Source organism: Lacerta agilis, chromosome 5 (assembly GCF_009819535.1).
Source record: "Lacerta agilis isolate rLacAgi1 chromosome 5, rLacAgi1.pri, whole genome shotgun sequence".
Lineage (NCBI taxonomy): Eukaryota > Metazoa > Chordata > Lepidosauria > Squamata > Lacertidae > Lacerta > Lacerta agilis.
The window spans coordinates 82195474-82216990 of record NC_046316.1 but is presented as its reverse complement, the minus strand read 5'-3'; the positions used below and the strand labels follow the sequence as shown (position 1 = coordinate 82216990).

At 44.6% G+C, this 21517-nt stretch overlaps 1 protein-coding gene across 1 annotated transcript in view; it reads right to left on the bottom strand.

Moving 5' to 3' along the window:
- FNDC3B (fibronectin type III domain containing 3B) overlaps positions 1-21517 on the bottom strand; it is a 255448-nt gene that overhangs the window by 63074 nt on the left and 170857 nt on the right. Inside the window, exon 7 of the mRNA XM_033150663.1 lies at positions 3387-3445. Within this exon, the coding sequence (XP_033006554.1) occupies positions 3387-3445 (59 nt within the window). The remainder of the gene's footprint in view (positions 1-3386; positions 3446-21517) is intronic.

The following is a 21517-nucleotide window of genomic DNA, read 5'->3' as shown; positions in this document are numbered from 1 at the left end:
ATCTTGGAAAACAGGGAGAAGGAGGAGAATTTCACACAGGGAGGAAGCAGGTTATGTCGCTTGAACTCCTAGGAGTTTGATACCACTATCACTGGGTAATAGTGGTAGATCGCGGGATCATTTTCCTCTGTGGAAGGAAGAGAATCCATGCGGGTGCCATCCTGACCTGAGGAGAGTTGGTCATTGGTTGGCCACTCACGCCCTGCTACGCCAGTGTCTCTGAAGCCCCTGCCGGCTGGCTGCAGCAAGTTCACTTCCGGCAAAAGGCTTCACGGATCCCCGGCTTTGCGATCGGGCGATGGTAGACCGTTCCTGGCAGCTGTGATCTGCTTCCCTGCGACGGTGAGCCCCCCTTAAAAAAAGCTCAACAACTTTGGCCTGCACCCTAAAAAAAGTACAACTACTCTGGCTCCCCCCCCAAAAGGGTGGATCACTACCAGTTTTTCATCCCGGGAGTAGATCTCAGTCTCTTGGGAGACTGGTTATTTATTAAATTTCTGCACTGCCCTTCATCCGAGGATCACAAGGCGGTTTGCAATATAAAAACACAAAAGTACAAACCATGTAAACAAACAAAATCAATACCCACCCACCCCCCAAGTTTAAAAGGCCATAGGTTGTTTTAATTATCCAAAGGCCTGGGAGAAGAGGACTGTTTCCACCCAAGGCCCAAAGATATGTAAAGAAGGTGCCAGGGGAGCCTCCCTGGGGAGAGAATTCCACAAGCAGGGAGCCACCACAGAGAAGGCTCGTTCTCGTGTTGCTGCCCTCTGGATCTCTCGTGGAAGGGGCACGCAAAAATGGGTCTCAGGCGATGGCTACGGAGTCCAGGTTGGTTCACATGGGAAGAGGAGGTCCTTAAGGTGCTAGGCAGCTTCATTGGTTTAAACGGAGAGTCAAAATAGATTCCACTGATCCATCTAAGTACCTTGAATTGAGCCAGAAGGTACCAAGCAGTCTATGCTGAATGTAAGTTGACATTTGCTGCAAAACAACCCGTCCATAAGACTTTACTATATGCACACTCCATTGGAAACCTTTCCTGTGAAAGCCCCATCCGGAATGAATGAGAGCTGGACTTATTGCATAGCTTGGATTCATTTCTAATGTACAGTTTGTGCCCTAATTAAAATACCACAGGGCCATAAATTACTATACATCTAGGCTGAGAGAAATTGTTTCTTCTTGTACAGCAAGAACAGAGAATCACAAAAGGCACATTTATTTGCTTGGGTAATCCAAACTATTCAGTTTGTTATTTCAAAAAAACACATTAATGTCCCTCTTTAGCCATACAATAGCTCATCCGGTATCATAAAGACCCAAAGTTGTCTGTTAGAAACAATAATCCAAATTAAAATGCCCACTTTAAGAAGGAATGAAGAAAGCAGATTACAGTTTGTGGCAGTTTTTGGGGGGGGGGGGAGGGGAGAACCATTCACGACAGAACTTCATATTTCCCTTAAGCAATATGTCCAGCACAAGCTTTCTCAGCTACCACAGAAACATTTTAATTTCGAGATCCTGATACCGATTGTGTGTGTGCACATCGCATCTCCAAATTTCAACCCACAACTCAGACCATGCAAAAAAGGGTACTTCAACTATGTCTCTGAAATAGGGAGACCAGCAGGTAGGTCAGTAAGCAACATTAACTGGATTTTCCATCTTCTGGTTCTCTAGTCTACTATTCATTAAACAATCATCTTTTCCTTCCTTTGTAATGGAATGTAACCGAAAAACATAGCCAATTAAGAAGCAAAAAAGCAACGAGGCTGGTATTACTATTTCTACAACAGGATTGCTTCTGTATGGTGCTCTCTGTCTCTCATTTGGACTCGCACACAACCAATACGAGATCACGCATGCAACTACTACCGGCAGGAATTCACATGCTCACATATGCGCTGAAGTCACCAGCGAAGCACGCTAGGGCCATCTCAAACGAAAGCCCGTAAAAACCTTTCTACCAGACTGCCCTGTTACATAATCTCAGCATGCCACACATATGCAAGGATAGCTAGGAATAATGCAAGAAATGCAGCTGTAAACATTTTACGTGTTTACGGGGGCTATTTCTGCACATTCACTTTAAAAAAGAAAAAAAGCCAGATGACTAATGGTCTGATTGCTTGAGCTGCAGCAGCAATTACGTGTTTTAAGATAAGCAGGCACAGCTGCGCCAAGGCAGCCTTGTGGCTAAGGCAACTGCCGAGATGGGACCTAGCTAAGGCAGCAGATGACCACAGGGATGCTGGAAGGACTGAGTGCAATTCAAACTCTGAAGTGGTGGTAAGATTGCAGCTTCAGCTAACTACTGGATTGAGATGTACTTCTCATACTGAAATTCCCTACTTAAATAGGATATCTTCTTTCAAACAATGCAGACCAGTGCAGAAATACGGGTGGAAAATATATGAAAGTAGCACAGATCGGAAACGGGACAGATATGTCCGCCCTTAGACGACTACATCCAAACCAAGACCAGGAGTGCTTTTGCTCTGGCTCAGGGGTCCTTGAGGTCAGTGGCTGGAGCACGGAGCTTCAGCTAGCAAATAATAATAATAATTTTTTATTTGTACCCTGCCCATGTGGCTGGGTTTCCACAGCCACACTGGGCAACTTCCAACAAAGATTAAAAATACATTAAAAACTTCCCTAAACAGGGCTGCCTTCAGATGTCTTCTAAATGTCAGGTAGTTGTTTATCTCTTTGACATCTGGTGGGAGGGCATTCCACAGGGCGGGCGCCACTACCGAGAAGGCCCTCTGCTTGGTTCCCTGTAGTTTTGCTTCTCGCAGTGAAGGAACTGCCAGAAGGCCTTGACCTCAGTGTCCGGGCAGAATGATGGGGGTGGAGACGCTCCTTCAAGTATACTGGGCAGATGGGTTAAGAGGCTGAAGCAAGCCTGAAGTACAGCAGCTACTGCTAGATTTCTATATACACACATATATTTATATAGATGCAGGCAATCGCGAGGCTTTGTCCTGCTTGCCAACTGCAAAGGCCAACGGGGCACATCCTCTCGGGCGTGAAAAATAATGGTGCCTTCATTTAATTACAAGATATATCTATGTATCAATACTGGATGATACCCAATCCTGGCATCCCACTTCTGCAGCAGCCACTCTGCCAGCAGGAGTCTCGTTCTTAGCACAGCACAACAGTGAAATCCAATGGGATCTGTGAACTTGGATGATGATAAGAATAAGAATAAGAATAAGAATAAGAAACCCCTATGCTGTGAAATATAAGCTTGTGTGCTACCAATGACATAAACTCCAAAGCTACTTTGCCCTAATGTTACACTAGATCTCATCCCCTATCTTCAAGTTTGCACTGCTGTTTAATTATTATTTTTCGTCAAACGCCAGCGGATCACATACCTGCGGTTTTTCAATTCCAGAAAGGACATCTTGAACCCTTTTTGTTTCTGTATCACATTCTGTGCAGAAAGAAAAAAAAGAGGACAGAAGTTACAACTTTTGCTTCAGTAGCAAGAGCGTCAAACGAGTTTTGAATTCATCCACATGCGAGTTCACACAATCGGAGAGATAATGTGTAGAGGCAAGTGCTTTCACCATGGCTCAAAGGGAGGCACTGTGAACTTTCATGCTCCATATGCGTATAGTTCCTTCCTCCTCCGGTGCAAACTGCGATCACTATTCTAAGGCTCACGCCGAGATCTAATATATTTATTTACTTATTCCAAACCTCTTTTAACTACATTTCACTGAGAGAATTCCATGGTGGCGTGTACTGGGGGGGGGGGGGAAACTATCAACACATCATAGAAATACAATATAAAAACCATGTATTAGAGTAACAATACAGAGTCAAATGCAAGGTGCAGATTAGAAATGGATGTCAGCTTCAGTCACAGTCAACAGCTGTTGTTGATGTTATTTTAATTTATTACCTACCGTTCACCCTAATGTCCTAGGGTGTTTTACAACAATTTAAAATATAACATTGGGAACAGTTTTAAAAACCTACAATTAAAAAATAATAATGAAACCACAGAAAAATAGGCTGCTTCCTGAAAACATACACCTGAAGTTGTGTATACATTATACTCTGGAAGCTGTATAATGAAGTTGCCAGACACACCTCTGTAGGGAGGGATTTCCACAACTTAGGGGCTGCCACAGAAAATGCCCTGACTAGGCTACCCACAACCTGAGTGTCTGAAGGCAGCAGAACTACCAGGAGGACCCCCTCTGCCGAACTTAACATACAAGGTTTTGAAGTTAACCTCAACCAGGGTATGAAGCCAAGGTTTAAAGCTTGGTGGCTGTGGAAGGCAATGGTCAACTATGGTTAAGGTGGGAGTGAGGGAATTTGTGCTGGAGAAAAGTGCTATCCTGTTCTTCTGACCCTAGGTAAGGAGCAGGGGTTAAAGGAGTTTCCTAGGTTCCTCTTAGAATCAGAGTATTTCGGCCAAAACCTAATCTAGTATGCACTGAGAGGCCTGGGGGCAGGATTTGGGCCCTCTAGTTGCTGCTGAACTACATCTCCCATCAACCCCAGCCAGCATGGCCAACAGTCAAGAGTGATGGGTGTTGTAGCCCAGGAGCATCGGAAAGGCCAAAGGTTCCCCACACCTGATCCAGGCCATAGGTAGGCAAAAGAACGGTCTTTGCAGCACCTGGAAAATGAACAACTGGGCACAGAATCATTAGTAAGAAAGCAGGTTTGATAATTCAGTGTCAGGAAAGTCCTCAGAATTTGGCTACGAAAGAAGAGTTATGAAGCTGTGTATAGTTTCGCCCACGTAAGATCTATAGTTGTCGACCGGGCCGAAAATGCCTTGATGCTGCCATTTGTGGAACCGGAATGCTGGCCTGTTTCCTTTTGCATTCGAACAATCTAGCAGACAAGCCACCTTTTCCAGGCTCATACTTGGGGAAGACAACACACTGAGGGATGGCTGAGCATGGCGACACTGTTGAGCTCAGAGACAGGCAGACTATGCTAAACTGGTCTGCCAGCTTCAGACAATTTCCTTCGAAAGGAAGGAACACAGGATGATTATTCAGCCTCTGGCAAAGACTCCAAATGGCATTTGGAGCACGAATATAACAAGAGTCTTGCATATCATTCTGATCCTGCCTACTTTGGCACAGAATAAATCCAACCAGACCTTTATGCTCTTGTTTATGGGAATATTCCATAGTAACAATCCTTTCAATCCTGATTATACCATCTTATCTCCCATCCCTTGGATTTGTGCTCCCAACTTGCTCCTTTTCTCTCTCTACTTGAGTTAACTCAAGCTCAAGGGCAACAAGACACCACTATTCAACTCATAACAGGAAAGGATATGGTGGTAGCCTGTCCAATTAGTGAATCATTCAGATTACTATTCATAGCAAAAATAGTTCAGTTTGAAAAAGAAAATAAAGAACCTGACCAAAAGCAGTGGTTCCTAAGAAAATATTCAGTGCAAATAAATCTTCAAGCGGATCACACTTGACACTGCCTGGCTGCCAAAGATCATGACACCAAAACGTGGGCGGAAAGCTACTAATCTCTGAAAACCCCCAAAGGCCATTCTGACAGTATTTCAAGAATCCAGATCCAAACTATTTGCATTCTTTCAATGAACCACTTAATATGCAAAAACACATCGTAAGTGAAATATGCATGTGTGAAAAGGGCTCCACAGCCTCAAGACTTCAAAACCAATGATGCAGTGCAACTATGAATGCATGGAAACATTTGGAGCTCTGTATTGATACGATCACAACTGACAATTAACTTCACAATGGGAAAGAGATGAATTCTGAACAAAATGGATTTTCCAGTAAGAAAGTACCATGTAATAAGAATTCATATAATCCATGTTCTGCTCTGGCTCGGTAATGGAGACTCCCTTTGTTAGGTAACAATATTCACTTCAAAATTTTCTTATAGACATATCTATCAGTCAAACCACAAGCCACTAAATGTTAAGAAACACTGAATGTAACTCAACATAAACGTTGTCTTGTAATTATTTAATTGTGTTATTATGTAATTATTTAATTAGTTGGAACTGGTGTGGGTGGTTTTTTGTTTTATTATGGGTTGTATTTATTGCTTTTATTTGCATTTGTTAATGATGGGTGAATTTTTGTTTTGTTATCTGGTAATTTTGTTCTGTTATTTTACTGCGACACAGTATACGAAGCGGATTCTTGAATTTTGGTTTTGTTCGTTTTCAGCCGTATTTCGAATTGCTATTGGATGGCAAAGTTATTTTTGTCACGTATTTTGTAATTTCTATGGATTGCAAACCACCTCAAGTACAGTTAATACAGAGAGGCAGTGTGCAAATTTGAAATGATGTGAAATAATTTAAAACTACTACCCACTGGATCTGGCATTTCCTCCTGAAATCTTCAGGGTGGGGGATAATCAAATGCCCCTTTTCTTTCTCATTGCAAAATTCTTTATACTTATTACTTCACCTTAGCTGCCAGAAGCTGAAGCTGAATCATTCTTGACCTTTAATCCTTAACATGTGGACCAGATTTTCTCTCTTTACACTGCTTTATAGCTGGGATTCCTGTCACACTCAGTAATGAGAGGAGATAAAAATAAACCCACAAAGCTCAATGAAATTTCATTTCCCTCTCCATGTGGAAAAAGTGACAATTTTCTACATTAACTAACCCCAGCGTTGACCCTTTTCAAGTCACTGATGACTAGCACACTCCAGCTGAAGCACTGGATAAAAATAGGATACAGGGACTATAAAACAAACATGGCGGTTATTTTAGACATTTCAGGGGTGGGGGAACAGAACTCTAAACATACATTCCTGCGAGGGATGACCAATTCCTGTTATGACTTTGGCAAAGGTCATATTGTTAAGGGCTGAGGCCCAAGAATGGACTATGACGTTGCTGTACCCAGACAGGGGGAAATGGTGGCCAAATACCATTTCTCTGGGAAGGATATAAATGTGTAACATAGGCCTATAATAATAATAATAATAATAATAATAATAATAATAATAATTTATTTATACCCCGCCCATCTGGCTGGGTCTCCCCAGCCACTCTGGGCGGCCTCCAACAAATACCAAAATACAATACAGAGTCACAAATTAAAAACTTCCCTAAACAGGGCTGCCTTCAGGTATTTTATAAATGACAGGTAGTTGTTTATCTCTCTAACTCCTGATGGGAGGGCATTCCACAGGGCGGGCGCCACTACCGAAAAGGCCCTCTGTCTGGTTCCCTGTAGCTTTGCTTCTCGCGGTGAGGGAACCGCCAGAAGGCCCTCGGCGCTGGATCTCAGTGTCCGGGCTGAATGATGTGGGTGGAGACGCTCCTTCAGGTATACAGGACCGAGGCCGTTTAGGGCTTTAAAGGTCAACACTAACACTTTGAACTGTGCTCGGAAACGTACTGGGAGCCAATGCAGATCTCTCAGGACCGGTGTTATGTGGTCCCGGCGGCCACTCCCAGTCACCAGTCTAGCTGCCGCATTCTGGATTAATTGCAGTTTCCGGGTCACCTTCAAAGGTAGCCCCACGTAGAGCGCATTGCAGTAGTCCAAGCGGGAGATAACTAGAGCATGCACCACTCTGGCAGGTAGGGTCTCAGCCTGCGTACCAGATGGAGCTGGTAGACAGCCGCCCTGGACACAAAAGGCCTTGTCTTCCTTAGGCCCCTTTCATTGACCTGTTGGCCTTCAGAAGTTGTTTGGACACCCAACTCCCATCAGCCAGCATGGCGTAATAGTTAGGGTGATGGGAGTTGTAATCCAACAACATCTGGAGGGCCACAGGTTCCCCATTCCAGCTTTAAGCTCATGGCACATATTTATATTAATTATAAAAATACTCATTGATAAATCAGGCCTTGCTCCCGACCACTGAAATCGAGTGCCAGTTAGGGGGTGGACTTTGCCTCAAGCATTCCTAGCGCATTGTTATTCCATGTGTTCTAGAGACCAGAGGCCTAACTCACATTTGTTCTGCAGCCAGGAAGGCATGTTAGCAGAGTCAAGTCCCAGGTATACATTTATCTGCCTGTTAAAAACTCTATATCCAGCAGAGGTCAGCTGAGAGCTAGGAGGGCCTTCTGAAGTGATAACGAAGCACCGAAAAGATACAGGAGCAAATAAAAGATTACACATGACTCCACGAAGGCTTAGAGAAACTAGATGCCCATCAAAGAAACACACCCATCATTCTAATCTTCATAGGACCAGTGATAAAGTTCTGCATTGTTTCCAGATTTGCCTTTTATTATAAAATGCATCTTATTGTGGCAAAATGGGAGGTGCAACTCTGGAGAAAAGGACAATGTCAGGGATGGCGTAATCTATCAATTCTGGTTCCTTTCAGTGTCTCATTTTTTTTCCATTCTTTAGTTTGGCTTTCCAAACCTTTTAATGTTCTTTTATTGACTAGTTTTATGTGCTATTGTTGTAAAATGCTTTGATTTCTCTTTTATGAAAGAGCAGGATATAAATATTTTTATAAAGAAATAAAACAAATACCATCTTGCAATTTTCTAAAAAATGATACCTGAAAATTCATCAGCATTTTAGTACCAATGTATCCTATTACACACATTTTTGCAAACCGTTTCTCCTATTATTTTCACTAATATGTGATTTCTTATGCACACTTTACCCTAGCACATGCAATTCTATACATTGGTACCTCGGATTGCGAACTTAATCCGTTCCAGAAGTCCGTTCTTAAACCAAAACCATTCTTAAAGCAAGAAGCGCTTTCCCTTATGAGGCCTCCCACCGCCGGTGCCCTTCCCTGTTCGGATTCCGTTCTTAGACCGAGGTAAAGTTCTCAAACCAAGACACTACTTCCGGTTTTGTGGAGTTCGTAAACCAAATCGGTTGTAAACAGGACTGTTCTTAAACTGAGGTACCACTATATGACTTGACCGGAAGAACTACATTGCAAAATCCGGAGAACTGCAAATTTTGAAGGAAGGCTGCTTTTTTTTAGTTTCTGTAGGTTTTCACCAAGTTCGAATTAGCTAGGAGCGACTTTAAATGCAAACTGAGCTCAGTTGGCCTCCTCATCCTTATCAGCAGCAGATAAACCAGTTCCACTATTTTACAGGACTGGCACAGTCATCTGTATTAGACGTAAGCCACAAGCCACAGGACTGTGTGATGAACTTCCTGTGGTCAGCGTAACTTTTTTTCTTTCTTTTTTAAATCACAAAGAGCAACTCTGTGCAATGCATGGGGAATCACTTACAAGGCACCAGCACTCTTGAACTAAGCCAGGGTTTCCCAAACTTGGGTCTCCAGATGCTTTTGGACTACAATTCCCATCATCCCTAGCTAGCAGGACCAGTGGTCAGGGATGATGGGAGTTGTAGTCCAAAAACAGCTGGAGACCCAAGTTTGGGAAACCCTTGCTAATAACAAGATCCAGGAAGAAACTATGGAGCATAGGGGGCTACGTTACACAGAGTCAGACCATTATGTCCTTTCAGCTCAGAATCTATACTGTCTGTACTGAGTGGCATCAACTTTTCAGGCTCTGAGAAGCAGATCTTCCTTGGTGTTACCTGTAGAAACCAGGAACTGAATCTGGAGCTCTTTTCATGCATAGCATGTGCTTGGGAGTCCCTCTCTTCTGCACATGCTAGAAGAAGAGAACCCAAAGTCTAGCTAAGCACACCTAAGCTTTTGGGGGGGACGCCAAATGGAGTGCTCCATGTTAAAACTTTGTTAAAGCTGCAGCACATTCCATTATGGGCACCAACGTCCCAATAATGAAAGAACAAATTACATCGAACCCCACATAGGCCACACCTATAACTGCAAACCATGCAGGTTCTCTGCAAAAGCAACAACAGAATCCTACATAGAGCGCATTTGGTTCCCGGGGGGGGGGGGGAAGGGGGAGGAGAGAATAAAATCCTGTGTTATGTAAATACAGGAACCCCGTAACTCCAAGGGGAAGCAAATCTGGGGAGCGAGGAGGATCAAGAAGAATTGCAATAATTTAAGCGGTAACTTTCATCCTCCGTTCCCTGCTGAGTAAGATAAACGTGGCAAAACTGAGTTTAGATGAATGCGTAGGATGAAGGAAGGCACGGGAAAGGTGAACGCTGGTGTCTCTTAGTGGCGTTGGCTCTCAGCCTAGCCTCAAAAATAAACAAAGCGCCCTAGAACCTCGCGCTGATTTTTCATGTTTCTTGGTTTTAAAGCTTCTTTTTTTACGAACCAGATGGATTTTTACGAGGCCTATAGGACGCCTACACGCTGGCCTGGATCAACAACAAACAGAAAAAGGATTATTACCCAGAGTCCTGCAAGCTGAGTTGTTCTGTTACTAATAGTTCCTCCTCCTCCTCCTCCTCCTCCTCCTCCTCCTCCTCCACCATCACCACCCCATCAAATGCCCTGCATTGCAAGCAGCATCAGGAATGGGGAAAAGATCCCATCTGTTGTCTTAACGCTCAGAGGGGTAGAAAAGTACAAGAACTTTGGAAAGCTACGCAGACAGGGCCAATGCTCAAAAACGCAGCAAATATAAAATGGTTCTCACAATGTCGGTCTCTCGAGGAAGCACTGCTGCCAATTAAGAGGCAAGAAGGAACTTTCCCTCAATGCCAAGTTGAGTAGGTTTCTAAAAGGCGGGCAGTGATGAGAAGGAAGCAGGATTCGGGTTAATGACCGCGGCATCTGATTTGTCTGCATTTCTACCACCTGTCTAATGTGAAGCGTTCGGGATCTTTCCAGTTTTCCTGTGTGGGCATGGTGAGAAAGGAGAATGCCGGAGCAGCTTCTTGTATCCAGATCTGGGAACTGCATTGCACAGCAATAATAATAATAATAATAATAATAATAATAATAATAATAATTGTATATGCTGCCCATCTAACTGGGTTGCCCCAGTCACTATGGCAAGGTCCCGACAAAAAATATATAGTATAATTGCAATAAATCCCCATTGATTTTATCTGAATTTACTTTCCGCTATGTGTCTTGAGGATCATAGAGGAATCATTGTAGTCGGAAGGGGCCACCAGGGTAATTCTAGTCCAACCGTTGCAGCTCAAGAACATGAGCCAATGGCTTGAAAACTATGCTATGCTGAGCCCTGGAGGTCCTCGGAAGCATACCAGAGGTCCTTCGATGGAGGGAGCAAGGGATGTGATGTAAAAAGCAACAACTCCCCCCACACGCACAAAATCAGTGCAGGGATAGCTCAGTTGGTTAGAGCATGGGGCTGATAACGTCAAAGTTGCATTGCTTTTAACCCAACTGTCCCCAACCCGGCATTTCGGTTTACCACTTCCACCAGTCCCAGCCTACACTGGCAACTTTCGGGGCTGATGGGAGTTAACAATCCAAAATGTCTGGACGACGCAAGGTTAGGGAAGGCTGTTTTAAGGCGTTCCCCCTGTTCGCTCCCGGAATCAAGAGTTGAGCAGCTGGTGGCGAATTCCTTAAAGCTGCAAAACGTAGCAAAGCCAATCGGGATTTCACTTTTCAGACTCCACCAAACCTTGTTGCCTATGTATCTGACAGGGACAGAGACACGCATGACTGCACCGTCACGTGCTGTTTGGCTGCAAGGAGATGAGCTAATGACAGATGAAGACTGCCTGGCTTATCTGTACGGATTCTGTCCTGCAGCCATGTCAAAGACTGTAGGAAACGTTTCAAGCATGCCTCTGCCCGAGTGAGAGGAGCGCCTTCAAATAGGCTCCAGAATCCTCTGCAATGTTGTGACGTTCAGATCTACAGGAGTTTCTCAACAGGCAAATCTATGAGGCGCAGGGACTCTGAAGGCAGAAATCTCGAAAACCTCTAGCATGGGGAATTAACAGTGCCAGAGTCAGGTACACATTGAAAGAAGAGTTTGTTAGAAAGTTCAGCTATGCAACGTCTCTGCGCTTCCTCGGGGTAGAACATGCATACAGTACTGCTTATTGCACCCTCGCAGAAATCCTTTATGAAAGCAAGGACGGACTTCCATGTACACAATAAACAGACGGTGGGCAAAGGAAATGTATCACAAACCAAAGTTTCAAGTTCCCACGAGGGGGAAGGGTTCTCATGTTTGCTCCGAGAGCAGCTGTGTTATGCAAATTGTTTGAATTGCAAGCCCAAAAGCTAATTAAAATATCTCCACTGTAAACACGACTTAAGGGCTTCTCTCTGCCTGACCCCCACCCACCCCCACCTCGACTCCTTCACAGCAAAGACGGAAAAGGTCCAGCTAGACACTTAGCAGCCTGGCGATAGAAAAGTTGTTGCTGTTTCAAGCAGCTCCTCCATTCCAGGGCGGTGACATAAGGACCGGGTCCTTCCATGCTGCATGCCTCACTCCCAAGCGCGGCTCCTCGCTTGCAGATGTGCCAGTCATAACATCATCTGCGCGCTCAGAATTTCTTCCAGGGTTCCAGAGGCCGTGACCACCTCAATTGCTGGCAGAAACCTTTCGTTGGTCACGCAGAATGTAGCCTCCAATTTGCTAGACAAGAAGAGTGTCGTCGTCCCCCCAATAGGCCGATTCCGAATAGCCCCCCCATGCTTCCGTGCTCTCATGGCAGCTGCCAGTAGGTTGTCTGAATCACAGCAGCTTCACATGCCTGGCCAGCTCACTCAGCTTTCGTGACCTTGGAAGACAGCAACCAAATCACCATAAACTTGCCTGTGCAGCTATGTCCCTTGCCAGGAGGCCAAGGTACCTTCTTTCATTGCTGCCGTCACCATCATGCAATAGGCACAATTCTGTATTTTAACGTGTGTTTGGCCAGCTTCAGTGAGCTTTATGCACTTGTGCTCTAGCTATCACCACACCTGCTTCATCACCCCCAAATAATCCCTAGTATTTCGAGCGGCAAACTGGGCTCTGCAGTGCCAGAGAAGGTGCCTGGCCCATTGCACCATTCCGTTCCATACCAAGACTAAGACATGGATAGGATTTTAAGCTCTAGGAAATAGGCATTCAAGGGTGGTAAGTTCTTCTGGAAAATAGGCATTCAAGAATCCTTAAGTATTTGGAGGCAGACCAACTTTATGGTCTTCTAGCAAAGGGGGCTGTTGTTGTTGTTGCTGCTGCTGCTGTTGTTGTTGCTGCTGCTGCTGTTGTGAGACCAGACATGCCAGGAAATGGATTGACCATGATAATGGAGGAATCACAGCCCCAGACCATCCCACTCAAGCTCTGCAGCAAGGACCAAACTGAAGTTATGCTCTACTTTGTGAGTCGGGCCAATGGACCATTTGAGAAAACCGCATGGTTCTCATAGCGGCCAAGAAGTCCCAAGCTGACCATTGAGAACTGTCTCGGTGTGAATGTCCAAGTCCCACAGAACAACTCGAGGTTCTCCAACACCACCATACTTGAGAGCACAATTGGCCAGCTTGTTCATGGGGATCTAAGAACGATGGCGACAGGTATCAGAGGAAGCCTAGATTTCAGAGCATCAGTGATTGATATACATCACTGAATATTTTTGACCTTTTGGTTATATTCATTTCCAAAAGCAAAGTTGGGTGGATCTTTAGGTGAAGAAGGAAGCAGGATGCTCAAGCACATGAAACAGAACTCTGGGTGGCACGAGCATGAAAGTCACAGCTTGGATTTATGATCTTCTTTGCTCCTTTTTTACGACTGCTTAAATACAGCAGCGGACACCCACCCCCTGCAAATATTACTGGCCCAAGATCTGAGCCAGTCCTTGCAATGAACAACATACAGCTGGCCAATTGAAGGCCAAGCAAAGCTTTCTTGGTAAAGTGGTGCTGCCTATGACAATATACGAGGGCGAGCACAGCTGATGCCACATGTGTTTTGCCCCCTTGGAGGAATGCTTTTGCCTTGCAAAGGGGAACAACAGATACACAGCATGGAGCACAGCCACGGCTCATCGGCTTTGAAGCAACCGCCAATTAAACAGCAATACAGAAGCTGCATACATGGATCAAAGGCAAGTCCAGATCGGCGGGTTGAACTTTAGCCTTTCTTCTCAACATTAACCACCAACTTAGAAGCTAGGTGGCATCTTGGTGGCTACAGCGAGAAACAGAACTTTTGTCTGGAATGCTCTGAATGCATCCAGGCTGCGAACAGGCTGGAGAGCTGGTCAGCCTTCTTAGCTTGGGGGTGGTGAGCTTTGAAATCCTTGGCTCAGAAAAGTCTCAGCTTCAGCCCTGAGCCATTCAAAACAACAAGGCAGCGACTCTCACAACAGCCGTGTTGTTAGGTTGGTCCCTTAATCGTTGGCAAATAAATGCAGGAAATGCAGCAGCAACAACAACAACGAGAGCATAGACCTGTATAAAATTTGCACACGCTAATTTCTGCATATGCATGCATACTATAATTTAAAGGGAAATACAATTCATCTTGCCATAGTGCGGAATGCTGTGACCGGATGATCTGTGTGCTTGCAGTCCAAGTATTACCGGTTGGTTGGCAAAATCCAAGGCCTCTGCTCTCCCTTCTTAATAGTTCTCTGTCTTCAAAACAGGCTTGGGCCAGATAGCCCTTAAAACAGAGGATGACTCCATATGACTTTACAGAGAATGACTCTGTGAAGCAGGACCCATGGCCATCCTATGTATTATTTCTTTAAAAAATCGCTCTGCCTTTGCTCTAGAGCTCAAAGTAGTTAACAGACTAATATATATAGAAAGCTGTTGTATGTTGAGTCAGACAATTGGTCCCTCTAGCTTAGTACTGTTTGCACTGACTGGCAGCAATTCTCCAGGGTTACAGACAGGGAGCCTCTCCCTAACTAACCACCCTTACTACCCTGTTTCTCCTAAAATAAGACATAGCCATAAAATAAGCCATAGCAGGATTTCTATGCATTTGCGAAATATAAGCCGTTCCCCAAAAATAAGCCATACCCCGAAAATAAGCCATTAAAACAGCCTGGAGAGGCGTGGCTATGCAGCGTACCGATGCGACACGGTTAAAATAAGACATCCCCTGAAAATAAGCCATACTGTGTTTTGTTGAGCGAAAAAAAATATAAGACTGTGTCTTATTTTAGGAGAAACACGATATATTGCTTTTAAGTTTTTAGTCCTATTTTTAAATGTCTCGCTTAAACGTTTAATTAAGTGTCTGATGAATGACAGAAGCAGCAGAAATTTGTAAATTAGCATTTATTTCGCAGCAGTCGCAAAGGCTGCCGTGCTCCAAATATCCTTGCAAATGACCTCTTTTTAGGAGAGTATATTTGCTTCCAACTTTCAGAAGTTGTGCTGTGAAAAGAGACACGGGGTAGCAATGTTACTCCCATTATATTTTGCTCATATTTATAGTTATTTTTTTTAGGCACATAGCAACACACTCCAGGAATATAGGACAGAGCAGGTCACAGATTCAAATAACAATAGCATCCAAACTTCGGTTCCGCTGGAACAGCCAAGAAGAAATGTGACGATCTTTTCAGACTTCGTCTTGGAAAGAAAGCAACAATTCACACACAGTGGCCACGGTCAGATGAATGAACCTCGACTTAACAAAACAAACCATAGGAATGGAGGAAGATGCCTTACACTGAGGTAGATCATTGGTCCATTTAGCTCAGTACTGTCTATATGGACTGGCAGTGGCTTTTCCGGGTTTCAGGCACGGGTCTCTCTGAAGCCTACCTAGAGATACTGGGGGCAGAATTTGGGAGCGGCTGCATGCAAAATAGATGCTCTACCAGTAAGCTATGGCCCTTCATGTGAATGGGTTTTTCACAGACTTTTCATAGAATCTTAAGAGTTGGAAGGGACCATGAGTCGTAGGGGAAATTTTGTAGGGGAACAGTTAGAGCAGGGGTAGGCAACCTAAGGCCCGGGGGCCAGGTGCGGCCTTCTAAATCCGGCCTGCGGACAGTCTGGGAATCAGCATGTTTTTACATGAGTAGAAAGTGTCCTTTTATTTAAAATGCATCTCTGGGTTATTTGTGGGGCATAGGAATTTATTCATCCCCCCCCACCATATAGTCCGGCCCACCACATGGTCTGAGGGATGGTGGACCGGCTCATGGCTGAAAAAGGTTGCTGGCCCCTGAGTCAGAGCCAGAGGCGGGCGACTGCAGATGGGGACATTGCAGGTGTGAGCCTCCTTCCCCGTTGGAGCATCGTGCCTCCTACCCTAAGCCAAGCAGAAGCTTCCTGGGCTTTCGGAAGGTGGTGGGAGGGGTCCAAGAAGCTTCTCCCTGGCTTTGGGAAGGAGCCACCAGGATTTAATACCCTAATTTACAGCAAACATTTAGGGAACTGACCCAGTTCCTCTAGTACAGTGACCACATGACACTGATCTAGTCCAACCCCCTGCAATGCAAGAATCTTCTGCCCAAAGTGTTAGTATTTCACGCCTCCGATGCCGCAGATGAGATTGGTGTAAATCACATGCCTGCCTGGGAAGGGTGTGGGAACGGAAGACAGTCTTCTCTCTTCCGCTGTATTAGCTGTACTGTACTTTTGCTTTTACTTGTTCCTGTTCTTCTCTCGGAGCTGGAGAGAGAGAGGACACCATGATTCCTTTGTCTGTACATAGTGTGTAAATAAACACGTAGATTAGCTCTACGATGTCTCACGCTTCTTGCTGTTACAGGTGGGTAGCCACGTTGGTCTGCCATAGTCGAAACAAAATAGAAAATTCTTTTCAGTAGCACCTTAGAGACCAACTGAGTTTGTTCCTGGTATGAGCTTTCGTGTGCATGCACACTTCTTCAGATACCTGTGTGGTATCTGAAGAAGTGTGCATGCACACGAAAGCTCATACCAAGAACAAACACAGTTGGTCTCTAAGGTGCTACTGAAAAGAATTTTCTATTTTGCTTCTTGCTGTGTTACGCCAGAAGATTAGTGTGCATATACCAGTTGGTATATGTCGCTGAAGCGCACTGGAGGAGAAGGGGAATGCCTTTTCCAGAGCTGCGCATATCGGAGGACGCTTGGAGTTCGGGGGCTGCAGGGGCACCCCAGGCCGTTTTCCAACACAAAGTGCGGCTTGAATGCACAACCCTGAGATCCAAGAGTCTCACTCCCTACTGACTGAGCTATCCTCTGCATGCAACCAATTGCCCAAGCGAGAAGGACTACCTGCCACCAACATTTCTCGCAAGGCAGCCTGGAAGGTAGAATATAAATATTTGTAATAAATAAATAAGGCCCCAGTTAAAATAGAACATGGAGCTGTCATATTCTGGGTTGTTTAGATGTCATTAAACATAGATTTCCGAGTCTGGGTGTAACGGGAAACTATGGTCACCTCTGTGAGAGCACAGGAGGCTTTTTCATATCGTGACTTTTTAAGCCAGAATTTGGTCATCTAAACTCTGGGCATTGCTTTCTTAGGTTTACGGCTTTTGGTTGCAAATGGCTTAGGAAAATGTCATTCCTCTGACTTCTGTTTCATTAACATTGCCTCATCCTGATCAGTCTTCTAAGAAGGAAATCACACACCTGCAAAGCAAGATTTCAAGGAGATATAAAAAAAGCCTAAGAGCATTTGCACTGGATTTGACACAGTTCTCCTTCATCTTCTAAAAAACAGAAGCCTATTAAAAATGACTGAATGACAGGGATGTTGAACGAGTAGATCACGATTTACCGGTAGATCACTGGCTGATCCTGGTAGATCGCGGGATCCTTATTGTGTACAAAAAAGTTACAGGGGGAAAGCTTAAAAATCTCTGTGCAACCCCCCCCCCAAAAAAAACCCTCAACAACTCTGGGCAATCCACCCACCCCACAAACACTCCTCCTCCCTCCAATGGCAATGGATAGATCACTGCTAGATTTTTTATACTGGGAGTAGATCACAGTCTCTTGGGAGTTGGACATGCCTGACTTAGACCATCAGCCTTAATGCCCTTTAGCGGAAAGGGGGGGGGGAACGTAAACGAACATGCTATTTAAAAGACACATCCAAAAATGAGCAATATGTTCCTTTGAACAGTAAATGCAAATTGGTCTGAGAAGTTCAACTGAATTCCAAAGGAAACCATACTACGGTCTGGGTTAAGAGGTTTCTGGCCTGAAGTAATAAACTAAATTGGCAAAGGATCACACAAAGCCATTTGGTTTAAGACAACAGCATAAATGATGGCAGGGCAAAAGCTAGACATTGTCCATTTAAAAAAAAGCCTGAAAAGCTTTCAAATAATATCTGGCGTTTGTTCTTTCCCTCATCCATGCCCATGCAGTCTAATAAATTGGTATTATCAAGTGATTAGTTTGATTTCAACCTAGGCTAGGGCTCCAGATTACACATCATGCACTGAGAATTACATAATACATGTGTCTTAGGAGCCCAGTGCAAAAACTGAAAAATGAAGAAAAATCAACAGCAGTTGTTTTACAGTATAGTACAGGTGCCGAGGACCTTTTTCAGTCCGAAGGCTGGAACCACATCTGGTCTATCTCCAGTGGACTAGTGCTGACAGTTTAGTGCCTCACAAAAAGCCAAAATTGTTCCAACAGGCTTTCCCAGTCGGATGAATAGGTCTCCGAAATGGGCATCTAAATGAGTAGGTCTCCAAAATGGGACATCTGCATATTCCTGCATTGCAGGGGGCTGGACTAGATGATCCTCAGGGTCCCTTCTAACTCTACACTTCTGATTCCGACTAGGTGGGCCACTGGCCTGATCCAGCAGGCTCATCTTATTTTCTTAACAACAGTGATAATGAACACCGTTCTATATACAGGTAACAAGCATCCTAATAAAATATGTAGATTCTTATCTCAGCAAGCTACATTATCTTTAAAAATTAGTCCAATACCCTAGAGGTCACTCATATGCAAAATTATCACCAAGGACAGTATCTCCACCCAGGCAGATGAAGCTCTCACCACCCAACTTTGCATCCAGAGATGCACTGTAAATCTGGATGTGTATCAGGACACAAACAGGAATTCCATCTGTAGACCAGGTTCTCCTGGTACTTGGACAAGTAGAAGTTTCACAAAATGCTTTGGTGAGACAAACTTGGGCTTCTTAAAAACAAACAAACAAACAAACAAACAAACAAACGCCTGTGAAATGTTACCATACCCTATTAGGAATTTTTCAATTCATTGTGTTAGGTTATTCATGGTGATTGCTCAAGCCATGGATAGCTGCTTTTGAATTTAAAAATGGGTTGGGGAATTTCATGAACCGAGGCCCTCGATCTCGCTGGACATTTCACCAAAGCTAGGTTAAAGGAAAGACTTGAGCCTTAAGAATTCTCTCTCTCTCTCTCTCTTGCTGGTGAGAAGGAATTTCGAGTGTCTGCTTTAGAGTCAAGATGCAAGTTTTCATTGCAAGGCGATGAAAAGGAAGCTGAAAAGTCCAGACTAGTCTCTTTTGATTCCTCATTCATCTGTTGCAAGAGGCACTTGGCTTTTGTGGGGAGAGGAACGGGAAAATTCTGCAGCAGACAAGTAGAGGCTAATAGGATAGCCTGAGCCAAGTTATTACCCAAGAAACAGAGAAAACAGAGTTTATTAACCATTTCTCTCAATTAATATTTTGACCCCCCCCCCCTTCCCAAGACCACACTAGGGTGCAGCCGAAGTGATAAAAGGCCCAGTTTGAGAATATTACGTAAAGCCTCAAATTTGAATTGAATTAAGAGGCCCAGGTAGTAAGTAGTAAATGAACTGAGCTACTCGTAATTAAAAGGGGGGGGGGAGCTAATAGGTTTTGTGTAAATTTTGGTTTACGGCTGAGTGCGGCTTTGAAATTGCAAGCATTCCATCTGCTCACCAGCTGTGTACTCTAATCCCCTTTAATAACTGCAGCTTGCTCCACACCATGAGAACCCAAGGCCCTTCAAAACTTTTCCTTCGCATTCACTGCCAGAATTGGTTTTTTTTTTGTTGTTGTAATTTTTTTTTAAGCACACACCTCTGCAATGAATGCAGCATCCATGTGACTCTGCCCTTGATGGCTGCTCAGAAACTTCATGCTGGTCCAGCGCCTGACACCCACCTTTTTAAAGAGAGCTGTCGGGGCCAGGCTGGGGGAAAATGGTACCCAAATCTAGACAGGAAGGCAAATGGCAACCATTCAAAGGCGGGACCAGAGCTATGAGGCCACAGATGCTGGGGAACTGGTTTTTTTTTTAAGTATCAATTTATAATGGTCCATTCCACTTTCTCCAGGATACCCCAGGAATTATAAGAAGAGTATGCCAGATCAGGTCAAAGACCCATCAAACCCAGCATCTTGTTATCACTGTGGCCAACTAGATGCCTACAGAGGCTCAAAACAGTTCCTGCGCAAAAGAACAGTCTCTGCTCCTGCAGCTTCCAGCAACTGATACCCAGAAGCATATTGCCTCCAGCTGTGGAGGCAGAGCACAGCTATCATGGCTAGAAACCACTGATAGCCTCATTTTCCATGGATTTGCTTAATCCTCTTTTAAAGATCTCCAAAAGTTGCCGTCTATCACTGCCTCCCACGGGAGTTTCCTCACTCCCAATTCTGCCACATGCAGATCGCCTCCCAAATGATAAAGCAGCGTGACATCTGCAAACAGACTTGACGCTACCAGGCTCAAAACCCACAGAACCTGGGGATGAAAACAACCCCGGTCAGCACACTCCAGCTGGTGAAAATGCAACACTGCAAGATGTTTGGTTCTGAAAAGGGAAGGCCTACAAGGTCACAAAAAGACTGCAAGAAGATCAAACCTATCCATTATTGAAGAAATCAGGCCTGAGTGCTCACTGGAAGGACAGATCCTGAAGCTGGAGCTCCAATACTTTGGCCACCTCATGAGAAGAGAAGACTCCCTGGAAAAGACCCTGATGTTGGGAAAGATGGAGGGCACAAGGAGAAGGGGATGACAGAAGACGAGATGGTTGGACGGTGTTCTCGAGGCTACCAACATGAGTCTGACCAAACTGCGGGAGGCAGTGAAAGACAGGCGTGCTCTGGTCCATGGGGTCACGAAGAGTCGGACACGACTGAGCGACTGAAAAACAACAACAAGGTCACACAGGGTCCCATGCTTCCTAACTGTGCTTGGGAGGTTGGGAACATAATGTCTGCAGTAGGCCATTCGTATTTTAGATTTCGAGATGTAAGACTGGAATTTCTTCTCATGCTGTGGGACTGTCCAGTTTAGGGATAAGAACATGTGGTCCTCCAGATATCCATGGACTCCAAATCCCATCAAGCACAGCAAACATGGCCAATGGTTCCCCTTCCCATTAGTTTTTATTAAAGATTCATCCCATGTCTAGTTAATGTGCTGCCTCTAACTATGGTGATAGGCTATGATCAAATGCCTAAGGTTTGTTTCTATTATCTCCCTGAGACAAAAGAATGGTGGAACAGGCGTAACTAATCATGGAAGTGACGAAAGTCAATTTTCACCCTGCTTTTGGTGGGAGACCGGGGGTGCAGGGGAAGAGCTGGAAACTGCAAGGCAGGAAGTCTGTAGTTCGAAAGCAGGAAATACGGCTGAGGGAGCATTATGAAAAATTAGTCATCCAAGTCCAGTGAGAATTTGGCTTCTCGGCTCTCGCCACACGCAGCAAGTTAACACAGCAAAGGATGCTATTTCATACGAAA